The sequence below is a fragment of the Saccopteryx leptura genome, chromosome 6, assembly GCF_036850995.1.
Source record: "Saccopteryx leptura isolate mSacLep1 chromosome 6, mSacLep1_pri_phased_curated, whole genome shotgun sequence".
Classification (NCBI taxonomy): domain Eukaryota; kingdom Metazoa; phylum Chordata; class Mammalia; order Chiroptera; family Emballonuridae; genus Saccopteryx; species Saccopteryx leptura.
In genome coordinates this window covers 186,979,252-186,994,161 of record NC_089508.1, presented here as the reverse complement: position 1 = coordinate 186,994,161, position 14,910 = coordinate 186,979,252, and the positions used below count along the sequence as shown (strand labels likewise).

The 14,910-nt window shown below is 47.4% G+C and overlaps 1 protein-coding gene across 2 annotated transcripts in view; it reads right to left on the bottom strand.

Moving 5' to 3' along the window:
• DOCK2 (dedicator of cytokinesis 2) overlaps window positions 1-14,910 on the bottom strand; it is a 401,087-nt gene that overhangs the window by 370,407 nt on the left and 15,770 nt on the right. For both annotated transcript variants that reach the window (XM_066342684.1, XM_066342685.1), the window contains exons 3-5: window positions 5,167-5,207; window positions 3,977-4,032; window positions 475-571 (exon numbers count right to left, since the gene is read on the bottom strand). In XM_066342684.1, the coding sequence (XP_066198781.1) occupies window positions 475-571; window positions 3,977-4,032; window positions 5,167-5,207 (194 nt within the window). The remainder of the gene's footprint in view (window positions 1-474; window positions 572-3,976; window positions 4,033-5,166; window positions 5,208-14,910) is intronic.

Below are 14,910 nucleotides of genomic sequence, written 5' to 3'. Positions count from 1 at the left end.
CATAGCAGACAAACCCCCATTTATTATGGCTGACAGTAGCTTGCTGTGCGGCCTTGAGAAAATCACCCAAGCTCTCTGGGCCTCGACATCCTCATAGACTTTGTTCTGTTATGTCAGTGAGGCCACCTTGGCCTGCCCTGATCAAGGCTAAATTCCAAATATAAGCCAAACCAGAGAGGGCAAGAAGCCTCCATCCCAGGGAATAGGGGTTTTTTTGTTGTTGTTTTTTAATTTTTTTATTTATTTATTCATTTTAGAGAGGAGAGGGAGAGACAGAGAGAGAGAGAGAGAGAGAGAGAGAGAGAGAGAGGAGAGACAGAGAGAGAGAAGGGGGGGAGCTGGAAGCATCAACTCCCATATGTGCCTTGACCAGGCAAGCCCAGGGTTTCGAACCGGCGACCTCAGCATTTCCATGTTGACGCTTTATCCACTGCGCCACCACAGGTCAGGCAGGAATAGGGTTTTGAATCTTACCACATAGAGCTGTTTCCAGATGCTGCCCCATTCCCAGAGCGTCGTTGTCACTTCTTGTGCCAGAGGAATTTCTGCAGGAATGATGTTCTCGATATTTCTATTGAAGGTGGGAGAGAAAGTGGTGTGAATCTGAGATCCAAGTGCTAGCAAGATAAAATGTTGGCAAATTTGCATCAGGCTGCAGCTGCCCAAAGGGTCCCTTGCTGTCATGAGACTCATCAGCTGCCTCTAAGAACCACACCAATTACATGATGCCAATGCAAGGGACTTCCTTTTTCACTCTTTTACACTTTTTTCCTTTCTCTTCAATTTAGTGGGGTGACACTGGTTAACAATATCATACAGGTTTCAGGTGCACAATTCCACAACACGTCGTCTCTACCCTGTACTGAGTGATCGCCACCCCGAGTCAAGTCTCCGTTCATCACCATGGATCACCCCTATACCATCCTCTACCTCCCCCCAACCCCTGCCCCCAGAAATCACCACACTGTTGTCCCTGTCCATGAGTGGGGTTTTTTTGCTCAATCCCTCCGCCCCCGAACTCAGTCCCCCCACCCCGACAGCAGTCGGCCTGCTCTCTACCTGAGTCTGTCTTTATTTTGCTTGTTCGTTCATGTGCTCATTAGATTCTACATATGAGTGAAATCCTATGGTACTTGTCTTTCTCTGACTGGTTTATTTCACTTAGCACAATGCTCTCCAAGCCCATCCACGCTGCTGCTGCAAGGGTAAGATTTCCTTCTCTTCTACAGCCAAGTGGTATGCCATTGTGTAACTACTGTATACCCAAGATTTTTATCCTCTCATCTACTGATGGACACTTGGTTTGCTTCCAAATCTTGGCTATTGTAAATAACGCTGCACTGAACATAAGGGTGCATATACACTTTCAACTGATTTTTTTTTTTTTTGTATTTTTCTTTTCTTTTTTCTTTTTTTTTTTTTTTTTCATTTTTCTGAAGCTGGAAACGGGGAGAGACAGTCAGACAGACTCCCGCATGCGCCCGACCGGGATCCACCCGGCACGCCCACCAGGGGCGATGCTCTGCCCACCAGGGGGCGATGCTCTGCCCCTCCGGGGCGTCGCCATATTGCGACCAGAGCCACTCTAGCGCCTGGGGCAGAGGCCACAGAGCCATCCTCAGCGCCCAGGCCATCTTTGCTCCAATGGAGCCTTGGCTGCGGGAGGGGAAGAGAGAGACAGAGAGGAAAGTGCGGCGGAGGGGTGGAGAAGCAAATGGGCGCTTCTCCTGTGTGCCCTGGCCGGGAATCAAACCCGGGTCCTCCGCACGCTAGGCCGACGCTCTGTATTTTTCTGAAGCTGGAAACGGGGAGGCAGTCAGACAGACTACCGCATGCGCCCAACCAGGATCCACCCGGCACGCCCACCAGGGGGCAATGCTCTGCCCATCCGGGGTGTCGCTCTGTCACGACCAGAGCCACTCTAGCGCCTGGGGCAGAGGCCAAGGAGCCATCCCCAGCGCCCGGGCCATCTTTGCTCCAATGGAGCCTCGGCTGTGGGAGGGGAAGAGAGAGACAGAGAGGAAGGAGAGGGGGAGGGGTGGAGAAGCAGATGGGCGCTTCTCCTGTGTGCCCTGGCCAGGAATCGAACCTGGGACTTCAGCACACCAGGTCGATGCTCTACCACTGAGCCAACCGGCCAGGGCAAACTGATTTTTTTATTTCTTTGGATAAATTCCCAGATGTGGGATTGCCAGGTCATAAGGCAGTTCCACTTTTTATTTTTTGAGGTAACTCCATATTGCTTTTCCACAGTGGCTGCACCAATCTGTATCCCCACCAACAGTGCACGAGGGTTCTCTTTTCTCCACATCCTTGTTGATTTATTGATGGTAGCCATTCTGACAGGTGTGAGGTGATATCTCATTGTGATTTTAATTTGCACTTTTCTGATGATTAGTGATATTGAGCATCTTCTCACGTGTCTGTTGGCCATCTGTATATCCTCTTTGGAGAAGTGTCTATTCAGGTCCTTTGTCTATTTTTTAATTGGATTGTTTGCTTTTTTGGTGTTGAGTTTTATAAATTCTTTATTAATTTCAGATATTAACCCTCATCAAATGTATCAACAAATATGTTCTACCATTCAGTAGGTTGTCTTTTTATTGTTGATTATTCCCTTTGCTGTGCAAGAACGTTTTAGTTTGATGTAGTCCCATGTGTTTTTTTTTCTTTTATTTCCCTTGCAGAAATATAGCAGAAAAAAAAAATATTGCTTCAAGAAACGTCTGAGATTTCACTGCCTATGTGTTCTAGGATTTTTATGGTTTCAAGTTTAACATTTAAGTCTTGAATCCATTTTGAGTTTATTCTTATGTATGGTGTAAGAAGGTGGTCCAGTTTCATTTTTTTTTTTTTGCACATATCTGTCCAATTTTCCCAACATCATTTATTGATTAGACTATATTTATCTCATTGTATGTTTTGCCTCCTTTGTCCAATATTAGTTGACTATAAAGTCATGGGTTTATTTCTGGACTCTGTTCCATTGATCTATATGTCTGTTTTTATACCAGTACCATCCTGTTTTGATTACTATGGCCTTGTAGTATAGTTTGGTATCAGGTAGCATGATTCCCCTGATGTTTTTCTTTCTCAAGATTGCTATTGCTATTCAAGGTATCTTGATGGGAATTGTGTTGAATCTATAGATTGCTTTGGGTAATATGGACATTTTGATGATGTTACGTGGAGTCTATGCTTCCACTTACATGTATCTTCTTCAATTTCTTTCTTAGGTATCTTATCATTTTCCAAGTACAAGTCTTTTACATCCTTGGTGAAATTTATTCCTATTTTATTCTTTTTGAAGCAATTATGAATGGGACTGTTTTCATAGTGTCCCTTTCTGATAGTTCATTATTGGTGTATAAAAAAATACAACTTATTTCTAGATATGTATTTTGTATCCTGCTACTTGACTGAATTCATTTGTCAGTTCTAATAGTTTTTTTTGGTGGAATCATTAGGGTTCTCTGTACACACTATTATGTCATCTGCAAATAATGACAGTTTTACGTCTTCCTTTCCAGTTTGGTTGCCTTTTATTTCTTCTTTTCTGGTTCATGTGGCTAAGACTTCCAATACTATACTGAATAAGAGTGGTGAAAGCAGACGTCCTTGTCTTGTTCCTGATCTTAAGAGACACATTTGCAGCTTTTGCCATTGAGTAAAAGACCTCCTTTTTAATGTCCTCCTTCACTGCGGTGGACTCTTCAACCTTATTATTCAGAATTAATCTAATTAGTACAGTTCAAAGGCAGTTGCCGATAAAAAGTTTGATTTTTCAAACTGATTAATACCCACTCAGAACTAGATCTGGGCACGAATCAATTTGGATTAGGTGAGGGGAAGGAGACGCACAAGTAAACACAGGCAGGAAGACGGATTGCATCTGCCAAGCCATGTTTTCCAAGCAGAAGGACAGAGACATCCCGTCAACATCGAAGGGTCAAGTCTAGTGAAGAATGACAAATACCTTCTTTTCTCAATGGTCACTTCCTTGATGTGGATAAAGGATCTAGGAAAAATGCCCTGTTGGAAATAAGATGACATAAGATACTATAGCATAATAGGCATATCATAACATAAGGTATAATAGAATGACATATCCCTACAGAAATAAGTGACCCAAGGTCTTCATGGTTTTCCCAAAAGTCACGGACTGGAAAGTCTCTCAGACTTTAAAGGGATCATCCCAGAATCCGCAGAGCAGGGGCTAACTTCAAAATCCACCCATTTAGGTCCAGTCCCCTACAGTTCTCCATCAGTTGTTCCAGACCCCACAGTAGCTCTAGATTTCAAAGGCTGCTCCAACCCCATGGTGTACACTCATCACATGGGCAAAACAGGAGTGTTTGCAAGAGTCCCTCTGAGTGAGACAAGCACTCCGCCCGGTCCCTCTCCTGCCCACTACCAGGAAAGCAGTCCCCCTTCACGGCCACAAACAGCTGGAAGGTCAGGTCCTGAAGCGACAGTATTCCTGGTTGCACGTAGCCTAGTTTGATCTGAGACCCTTTTCTCCCCGGACGTATTTTATTGTCCTTTAGAGAGCAAAGTAGGATCGTGCCTCCCAACGCATCATGTCAGGAAGGAAGGAAGACACATCTCTTATTTCCTTTCTCCATGAGCTTGGCTCCATTAATAAGAAAAGCTTATCAGTTACTTGGAAATTCCTTCCTAAATTCAACCAGTAGGCGCACGAGGGACATCCAGCCACTGCGCTAGATGCCACAAGAGGTAAGGAGATGAGCAAAGCAGGTGCCTGCTCTCGTGGGGACGATGGTCTAAAGTGGGCTTGGAATGAGGGACCTCCCCAACGGCAGAGACTGGCCCTGTCCTTTTCCTGTGTTGGAGACATAGGTGAGGAAATGATGAATGTCCCAAACCACTCTAAAGGGAGGCAGTCGAAGATAAATTTCAAATAAAACATACACAGTACCATCGGGGCTCAAGGAACGGAGAAATCAGATGTGAATGGCATATCGGGACAAGTTTCAGGGAGAGGAGAGCTCAGCAGGTTGGCCTTAAGGAACGAGTGAACGAGGGACAGGAGCCCCAGGAGCACCAAGGTGTACAGATGGGAAGGCTCAGGGCACAGGGAGGGCTGGGTGGGGCCCGTGTGCTGAGGAACCAGCACTGTCCCAAATGAAAACAAAGGAATCTTACCTGTAACATTTTGTGCTTTATGAGGTATCCCCTGTACCAATCTGCAGAGAGAAAACAAAGGAGCAGGTCTCTCAGCTGGTCTCACAAGTCTGTTGCTGGGTTTCTTTGCTTGTTTCATTTTTGTTTGTTTGTTTGTTTGTTTGTTTAACTGGCAAAGAAACTACTGCAAACTACTTCATCCCTTAGACCCAGATCAAAGTCTGGAAGCCCCTGGGCTTCAACAAGCCATTGAATTGATTGCCAACGTCTCCAAAAGCATCTAAAAATACAGGGATTTCCCATTAAAATGCACATGTCCTCCCTCTTGAAAAGCCAGAGGAGCGGCGGTGGCGGCCAGCACGCCCATGCGGCCCCCGTTGGCCGGCGGAGGGGAGCCGCTGTCCTCATCGGACGGAGCAGGTGCCTCCAACCGGGCAGCTCCACCCAGCCCTTCACTGCTTTCCACCACCTGCCCGGGCCCTGTGTCCACATGCATCCGTCCAGCCTCTGCCTTGAGGACATAGAAAGGCGAAGGGAGTTTGGCAAACTCGCTAAAAATAATATCCCAGTTCTAACAGCAGCAAATGACGTCTAAAACACGACTTGCCAAAGGTAGTCATTACAAAACAGGCAAGTTCAGGGATGGATGAAAGGACAGGAATCTTAAAAGAGTCTTCTTTTTGAAGGGATATCAAAAATGATACAATGAACACAAATCCAGATTACACATAGTCCTCAGACAAAATGAACCTTGGAGTAGCAAGTACCGGATGACTATAATGAATCCGCCCGCCTTTGAAATGATTCAAGCACAGCCAAGTAGTGTGGCATTTGTCATCTCTGTAAATAAAAAGTGTCTGGTGGGAGCCTCATTAGCAAACCCTCATTACCAGGCTGACAGATTGCAGTTGAAATATGTTCTCCGCAGACATCCATCCAAGCCCCACAACAAACAACTTAAAACGCAAAGTCATCCCTCCCCGCATGAGACAGCTTGAGGGGTCAGGTCCTGAAGACAGTTCTAAAGCAACAGGGGCCCACGGTGGCTCCTATTTTGAGAGACAGACAGACAGAGAGAGGAAGGGGAAAGGGAAAACAGGAAGAAAGGAATGAAGGTTGGAGCAAGAGAGTCTCAGGTTTGAAATAAAGCCCCGTGCTAAGCACCCTTCACACATGAAGCCTTTTCATCTCCATAACAACCACAGGAGACAGGAACTGTAACAATTATCCTGTTTTGCAGAAGAGTGGTCTACCTGAGGCACAGAGAAGTGAAGGAACATGCCCAGGGTCGCACCGCTAGCGACAGGGTCAGGATTTGAACGTGGGCAACCATCGTACTGTTGGATGGAGGAAGGAGCACGGTGTTGCCTGAGATTCTCATCCTCCCGACATCTGAATCCCCCAAACCACATTCCCACGACGCTGCTACTTCCGGCGCTGAAGAACTTACCCCTCCACGAAGCATTACACACACTCCTCTAATAATTTCTCTGTAACTACTGGTAAGGATTAGCCAGTCACCATAGTGCTTATCTTTCCTGAGTGCTTCCTGTGTGCTGGGAACTCTAGAGAAGTTTTTTGTTTTCTTTTTCAAGTTATAAATTAATCTTCGCAACAATCCTATAAAATCGGTACTATTCTGCCTCCATTCTACAAATGAAAATAGGCGCAGAGAGACTAAACAACGTGCTCGAGGTCACACAGCTGGTGGGTGATGCAGCGAAGATTTAAACCCAAGTATCAGACCCCAGAGATGACACTCTACAGCAGCGGTTCTCAACCTGTGGGTCGCGATCCCGGCAGGGTTGCCTAAAGCCATCGGAAAATACATAATGCATATCAGGTATTTACATTCTGAATCACAACTGTAGCAAAATTACAGTTATGAAGTAACCACCAAAATTATTTTTTGGTTTGGGGTCACCGCAACACGAGGAACTGTATTGCGGGGTCACGGCATTAGAAAGGTTGAGAACCACTGCTCTGCAGCATTGTGCTGTAACAGTGCTTCCACGTCCCACCAACTACTTATGAGAGCATTTCTGCAATGTCACTAGCTACCATTTAATGGCCATTTAATTCATGCAAATCTGTATGCTAAGTGTTGTTCATGCATTTTCTCATTTAGTCCTCATATCAATACTGTGAGCTAAATATTGACATTCTTCTATAGATGAAGAAATTGAAATTCAAGTCAACTGAGGTAATGGGCCAAATCACGCAGTCGGGGCTCAAGGGCATGTCTGTGGGACTTAGCCAGTCCTCGGGGCTGTTCTGCCACAGTGTCCCCTGTGAGGTGAGCACAGATGCAGATAACACTCTCTTAGAGCACAGCTATCAGTGAGGGTCTAACACTCTCTTAGAGCACAGCTATCAGTGAGGGTCTAACACTCTCTTAGAGCACAGCTATCAGTGAGGGTCTAACACTCTCTTAGAGCACAGCTATCAGTGAGGGTCTAACACTCTCTTAGAGCACAGCTATCAGTGAGGGTCTAACACTCTCTGAGAGCACAGCTATCAGTGAGGGTCTAACACTCTCTTAGAGCACAGCTATCAGTGAGGGTCTCTTGCTTGTAATGACCTGAATCCACTTGATGGCCAAGGCCACCAAAGTCCACCAGAAAGTAGGAAAACAATCAAGGGACAAATAGTCCCTACCCAAAGCTCATGCCCACTTCTGCATCTCCATCATAGGGGCTCCGTTAGGGTCCCCTGACGTCCTAGTTAGGCTGGAGATTTTGCCTGCTCTGACCCATGAGACGGTTACTTGTAGACACCCTGTAGGTCTCCTGATTCTCAGATCTTCGCCTCACTCCTGAGCAAGGGGGTCTATTGACTCTTACCCCTAGGTACACATTCCGGTTCCCAGATTCCAATTCAACCAACACAGATTGTACACCCACTCTGTGCGTGGCACTGAGCTAGTTGCTTTCAGAGATAAATCCCAGTGACCCTTGCCAAGAACGGCCTACAACTACCTAACCTTTGCCAGATGATGAGAATGCATCAACTGCTTCGGGGCTGGCCTTGGGCCTTTTCCTGGCATCCCTAGCCCTGCTGGGTCACTGACCTCTGAGACCTTCTGGAGTCAGCTGCCTCATCTGGTCAGCCGGCAGCTATACGCAGCTGTACTCCAAGCCCTGCAGATAACAACAGTCCGCACACAGAGCCGGACCCGCGACAGCGGGCCCTGGAAAGCAGGCTCAGTGCAGCACAGTCCGGACCCCATCCCATGACTTGCCCCGGGGCTCAACATTCTTTTGAGTTAAATAACAGCTAGGGTTTTTGTGTGTGTGTGGTTTTTTTTTCTTCTTTTTAATCCTATCCATGTATTAATAGCACTTCTTTTTTTAAATTGAAAACTCACAAAGTTCATCCTGAGGGAAGATGAGAAAAAGAATTTTTTTTTTTTTTTTTTTTACCATTCTTGGGACAGTGACGAAGTGCCAAAATACTCAAATTGTTCTCCCTTCCCACATCCCAAACACCAAAATGGAATGTACTTAAATTCTCTAATCACCTGAGTTGCAGGTGGTGGGGAGAAGGAGGAGAGATTTAAAATATCCCAGAACACCGAAAAAAGAATCTGTGACCCAGAGGTCCAGTCCTCTTTCCGTCATCGCCTGCAGCTGTTCAAGCCTCAGTGTTTTTATCTGTAAAATGAGCGAAATAACAACCTACCACCTAGTGTTGTTCCAAAAACTACTTTTCTTTTACAACAGGATTATGAAGGTAAACATGTCTGATGAAGGTAGAAGACCTTGACGGGGAAGAAAACATCCCACTTTTGTTACCTCTTGTGTGGACAAAAAGGTAGGGATGGGATAAGGGAGGAGTCGACGGGGAGTTTCCACTGCATCTAAAGTGTTTGTTTCATCGGAAGCACGTATGGGAAACGTTGATGTTTGTTTACCTGAGTGGTGAGCGAGTGCCTGGGTGTATTTTACTACCCTGTATGACTGAAATATCTAATAATATGAAGATCAAACAGAGCTAGTACCCATCAGCGTAGTTAAGAGTGTGAGTTCCGGAATCAAAGCCTGGATTTGAATAAAGACCTACAACGTACCGTCTGTACGATTTTAGACAAGTTGCTGGATTATTCTGAGCCCCAGTTTCCTTATCTATAAAGCGAGAACAGCAGAGCCTGTCTCACGAAAGATTACAGTTGGTAAGGAGCTCTGAGTTTGCCCAGTGGCTGCATATGGTAAGTTCCCAAGTTAGTAAATGCCGTTCTCTGTTTTAAAAATCAATCATTGTCATCAACCAGAGGGAAGCTGGGCATGTTTTCTATTTTATTTCCAGAACCTACAGATTTTTGAATGTGGTTTTGTTTGTTTTCTTTTATTTGATGAGACAATTTTAACATATTTTCATAGCAACAAAGTCAATGAGACATGCTTCCAATTCAACCTAATGGCAGCTCGCTGCTGTTGCTCAGCCCTGCCCTTGCTGTGGGAAGTAAGCCTCACTTACAGACGCCCCATAATGGGACAGCTTTCCTTAAGAAAATGGAGTCCCGCCTGACCTGTGGTGGCGCAGTGGATAAAGCGTCGACCTGGAAATGCTGAGGTCACCGGTTTGAAACCCTGGGCTTGCCTGGTCAAGGCACATATGGGAGATGATGCTTCCAGCTCCTCCCCCCTTCTCTCTCTCTGTCTGTCCTCTCTCTCTCTCTCTCTGTCTCTCCCTCTCCTCTCTAAAATGAATGAATAAATAAATAAATAAATAAATAAAAGAAAATGGAGTCCCTTCACAAAGACAGACCTGAACAAAGGTCTGTCTTCCTACAAAGTGGCACTTAAAAGACAACCCCCTGCCAATTGCCCACGATGCCCCCTCTGCCTCCAGACAGGTCAAGGCCACTCTCAGTGGAGTTGTGAGTGCGGAAGCTGCTACCTGGCTCTGGGTGGACCCCACCCTGCAAGCAGTCGCTCAGAACTGTGGGGCGCCTTGAAGCCGAACCAAGAAGGAGGTGATGCACCGATGCTGATGCAGAGAGAACCCCAGATATTTTTAAGTGAGTAGAGCAAGTCTCAGCATGGTATGCACGGTGTAGTCCCATTTCTAGAAAACAACAACAAATGCTATGCCTGCCTTACCTTTAAAAAAAAAAAATCAACCTTCTCCATTACCCTTGCTCCTTGGGAACCGCTGTGATGGGAACTGTTGTCTAGAAATCCCATCTCTTCCGCACCAAAGCGGGGCCCATGGCTTGGACTGCCTGTGTATTAATAGATGGAATGGGACTTTCTCTGTTATTCCAGAGAGAGACCCATAGCAAACATCTGAGGGTGGGGCAGACATTCCCTCTGAAGGGTTTATTAAGAAGAGTCTGAACAAGCTGGGCTACCCCCCAAAACATCTCACTACCACAGTCTGTAACCAGGGGAAGGAAAGAGAGAGACACAGAGAGAGAGAGAGATCTTGGAGGTGGTAGCTGTCACCTGAGGAGGGAATGATGTAACTCCCTCATACCCCAAACCGAACCCAAGTGTGGGGGTGCCGTCCAGGAGATTCACCCAGAGATTCGGGGGGCCACTGGCTTCTCATTCCCCAGCCACAGGGCTATTCCTACAGGGGACTGGCTGGTCTTTGGGCTCATCTGATCGCTCAACACAGAGAACTGGAAGAAGAGAAGCTCAAACTTGCAGCCCAGCCTTCTTTTTTTTTTTTTTTTTTTCATTTTTCTGAAGCTGGAAACAGGGAGAGACAGTCAGACAGACTCCCGCAATGCGCCCAACCGGGATCCACCCGGCACGCCCACCAGGGGCGGTGCTCTGCCCACCAGGGGGCGATGCTCTGCCCATCCTGGGCGTCGCCATGTTGCGACCAGAGCCACTCTAGCGCCTGAGGCAGAGGCCACAGAGCCATCCCCAGCGCCCGAGCCATCTTTGCTCCAATGGAGCCTTGGCTGCAGGAGGGGAAGAGAGAGACAGAGAGGAAAGCGCGGTGGAGGGGTGGAGAAGCAAATGGGCGCTTCTCCTGTGAGCCCTGGCCGGGAATCGAACCTGGGTCCTCCGCACGCTAGGCCAGCCCAGCCTTCTTTATGCTGGGGAAAGGGAAGGAGGAGAACGTCGAACTGGAGATGGGACTGCACTAAGGTGACCAACTGTCCTCCTTTTGTAAGTTCTGTCCTCCCTCGAAAAGTTCCTCCTACATGTCCTCCTTTTTGATATTGGAAGACTCATCTGTAAATGTCCATATTTGATCGATGCAGACTCAATCACTGCATGTGATGTGACATATTTGTATCTCAATGAGTACTTTTTTCTTACAATTATTATTAAAAATTAATAGGCATGTAAGCATAATGACAATCTAAAATATTACACATGTTTTTATTATGCATTGATCATATTATTGTGTATTATTGTTGCAATGAATAAAATGTTTCTTTTATTTACGATACTGTTTTCTTCCATTTATTTTTGTCCTCCTTTTCATTGTAAAAAAGTTGGTCACCTTAGATTGAACTCTTCTTCTGAGATGTCATTGAAGTATCAGCAAAGATGTCAACCAAATGTGACTGAAGGAAGCTATTGGGGGGAAATAACACCGCTTTTTATGTTTATCCCCCCTGGAGAGTTCTGACTGCTCAATAAACACATGTGTTTCCCACATTTAAAACCGGGACACAGAATGTTTACACTACTTCTGGGCGGAAGAGGCAACCTCAGAGCTGTAATATGGAGAAGGAAAGAAGCATGAGGGTGTCCAAGGCTTAGCAACAGGTACCCTCTGAACTGTTTGTTGATCAAAACTAAGCATTCTCTTCATCATCAAAAGCTCACCCAAATGCTTGAGCTCTCGTGAAAGGAAATTCATTTATGTCTAAGGTTCCAGGTCAGATTGGCTCAAATAAGCTTTTCTAAAATCTCTCTACCGCTTTGGGCATTTCTTATGGAGACAATAGGTGTCTGTAAGAAGGTTTCACGGCCACACCCAAGTTCTTTCTACTACACCGTTTTGACTAACATTGTGGTTTTTATTTTTTTCATGTTTGAGGAAGAACCGTTTTTCAATCAGAAGCGTAGGCACAACCCCATCAACCCCATCTGCAAAGCACACAACACCAGGCCTGATCTCAGAACCCTCAGCACTCCGAGGCCCTCAGGGAAATCTGAAGATTCCACAGATTCCAGTTTGGAAACTGTAGGGGTGTGAATGCACGGGTGTGAGTCCTAGCGATCTGCATACCAATTCCTCAGGGCTGTAGAAGCATTCGAACAGAATTCTGAACATTGGGTTTTCAAGGATTTCACGATTTGGCAATCACTTACTAAATATATATGCCCAGCTCTTTCTAGACTGCTTATTAAAAGGATACATTAAATGAAGAGGAATAGAATTAAAAGTGGAAAACCATACTTAGGCCCTGGCCGGTTGGCTCAGCAGTAGAGCGTCGGCCTGGCGTGCGGGGGACCCGGGTTCGATTCCCGGCCAGGGCACATAGGAGAAGTGCCCATTTGTTTCTCCACCCCCCCTTCCTCTCTGTCTCTCTCTTCCCCTCCCACAGCCAAGGCTCCATTGGAGCAAAGATGGCCCGGGCGCTGGGGATGGCTCCTTGGCCTCTGCCCCAGGCACTAGAGTGGCTCTGGTTGCAGAAAAGCGACGCCCCGGAGGGGCAGAGCATCGCCCCTGGTGGGCGTGCCGGGTGGATCCTGGTCGGGCGCATGTGGGAGTCTGTCTGACTGTCTCTCCTCATTTCCAGCTTCAGAAAAATACAAAAAACAAAAAAAAAAAAACCAAAAAACCCAACCAAACAAACAAAAAAACAACAACCATACTTAGAAGGTTAGAAGCAAGGGTGCTAATCCCAAAGACAGACCAAGGTGGCCTGGGTCAGCAAGGGTAGCCTTTCTCGTGGTCAGGCTGCAGGCCAGGCTGGTCATGGGAGACGGGCTACCTGCCACCTGGGTCGTCAGTGTACTTCCCCCGAGCTCCTTCTCCAGGGAAACCGCATGACAGTAAGAAGAAAACACTCGTCTGAAGTTCGCTGTAAGACAGGAAGCCCATTTGCCGAGATGGGTTGGAGGAAGGAGTGTAGGTTATGGGCATGGGGTGGCCGCAGTGGCTGCTGGTTCATTACGTGACACGTGGCCAGTCATTTCTCCTCCCGGAGCCTCGGTTCCCCACCTGCAAACGCGGGGTCTCACGCCTGTTTCTCAGCGGTAGCATTCAGTAGCATCTAAAGGACACTGAGGGGAGTTGGTCTGCTATTTTTTATTTTCATTCTTGCCCTTGGTAGACAGCCGAAGTTAGGGTCTCTGCCCCTGGGCGGAGCTCAACTTGTGAAAGAGGGGGTTGAGTGTGGGAAGGGGGCAGGGTGTTTAGAGTCCCAGACCTGAGTCTTTAGGAGAGCGTTCCACCCCCCACCCCCAGCTCAGTTTCATTCACTGTGTATAAAAGGTTTCCATATGGCCAGACTGGGACCTTTAGAAGCCTGGACATGGAAAAGTACGTGGTATCCTGTCACCTGTAGCCCAAATAACACTCATGTAAAGCATTAGATAAATGTAAAGAAGGTGAACGAAACTTCTCATTTTCTCCTTGAGGACTGCTTTAAAGGTGTTTTGAAATAACAAATTCTTTCTCCTCCAAAAACGGTTTTCTGTTTGATTGCCTTTTGTGTGTCAGTGTTCGTGTGTACGTCTGTGTGTGTGTGCGTGTGCGCGCGTGTGCGTGTGCGTGCGTGCACGTGCACCCCCGCAACAATCAGCAGGGCTGCCTTGGAAGCGTTGTCATACAGCTAACCCAGCACGGGAGGCGCTACCTGTCCCCGCGAGGAGTGACTACACTGATGTTACAGGGAACTCGGCTCCGGGCCGCCGCCCTCAATGTGGTAAGTCCCGAAGACGGCTCGTTCTGTGAACGCCCTCCTTCCCTCTGGCTCTCTGTCTGCCTGGGAGGGGCCTCCTAAGCAGTGCACACCTGCCTCCGGCCTGCTCCTCACTCCCATCCCAGGGCAGGAGGGCCCTGGGGGGGGTGTTAACCGATGGAGGGGGCGGGGGAGGGCAGTCCCTGCTTTCTTTCTCCTTGCTCTGTCCGGACACAGGAAGAACACGCCGTGAGCCCTGTGTGAAGTAGGGTTATAAGCAGCCTGGCGGTGGTCCAACTGGGAGAGCCTGCCTGACTGTGGCCCACCCACGAGCAAGCCCACTGGGCTCTGATACCCAAACCAGGTTTCCATTGTCAATTTTATCAGTGGCATGGGTGCTATATATTTATTTCTAATGGCCTGACTCATGAGACCAAGGCCATTAGCCTTTGTGCAGATCCTAAACAGAACTCTCTAGAACCACCCCCACCCCCCCTACCATGGGTGAGCATAGCCCAACAGACACTTGGCTTCATCTAAGAGGATGTCACCTCTGTGGGACGGAAGAGTTGCCACTTTGCCCAAGAGAGGGCTCAGCTGATGAAGGAAGGAAGTACTACTGCTCCCTGGACCGGGAGCAGAGCCCAAGCCGCACTGTCTTACGCAGCAGCACTCCCGGAATCAGGGGCAGATTCACTGGCCCCTTCCAAACCCTTACAGTGCTAATGTTCCTTCATAAGGATATCAATGTGGCCTGGTCGGCTGGCTCAGCTGATAGAGTGTGGACAACCAGGGTTCAATCCCTGCTCAGGGCACACAGGAGAAGCAACCATCTGCTTCTCTTCTCCTCCCTCTCCCCCTTCTCTCTCTTTCCCTCTCCCGCAGCCAGTAGCTCAATTGGTTCAAGTGTCGGTCCCAGGTGCTAAGGATAGCTTGGTTGATTT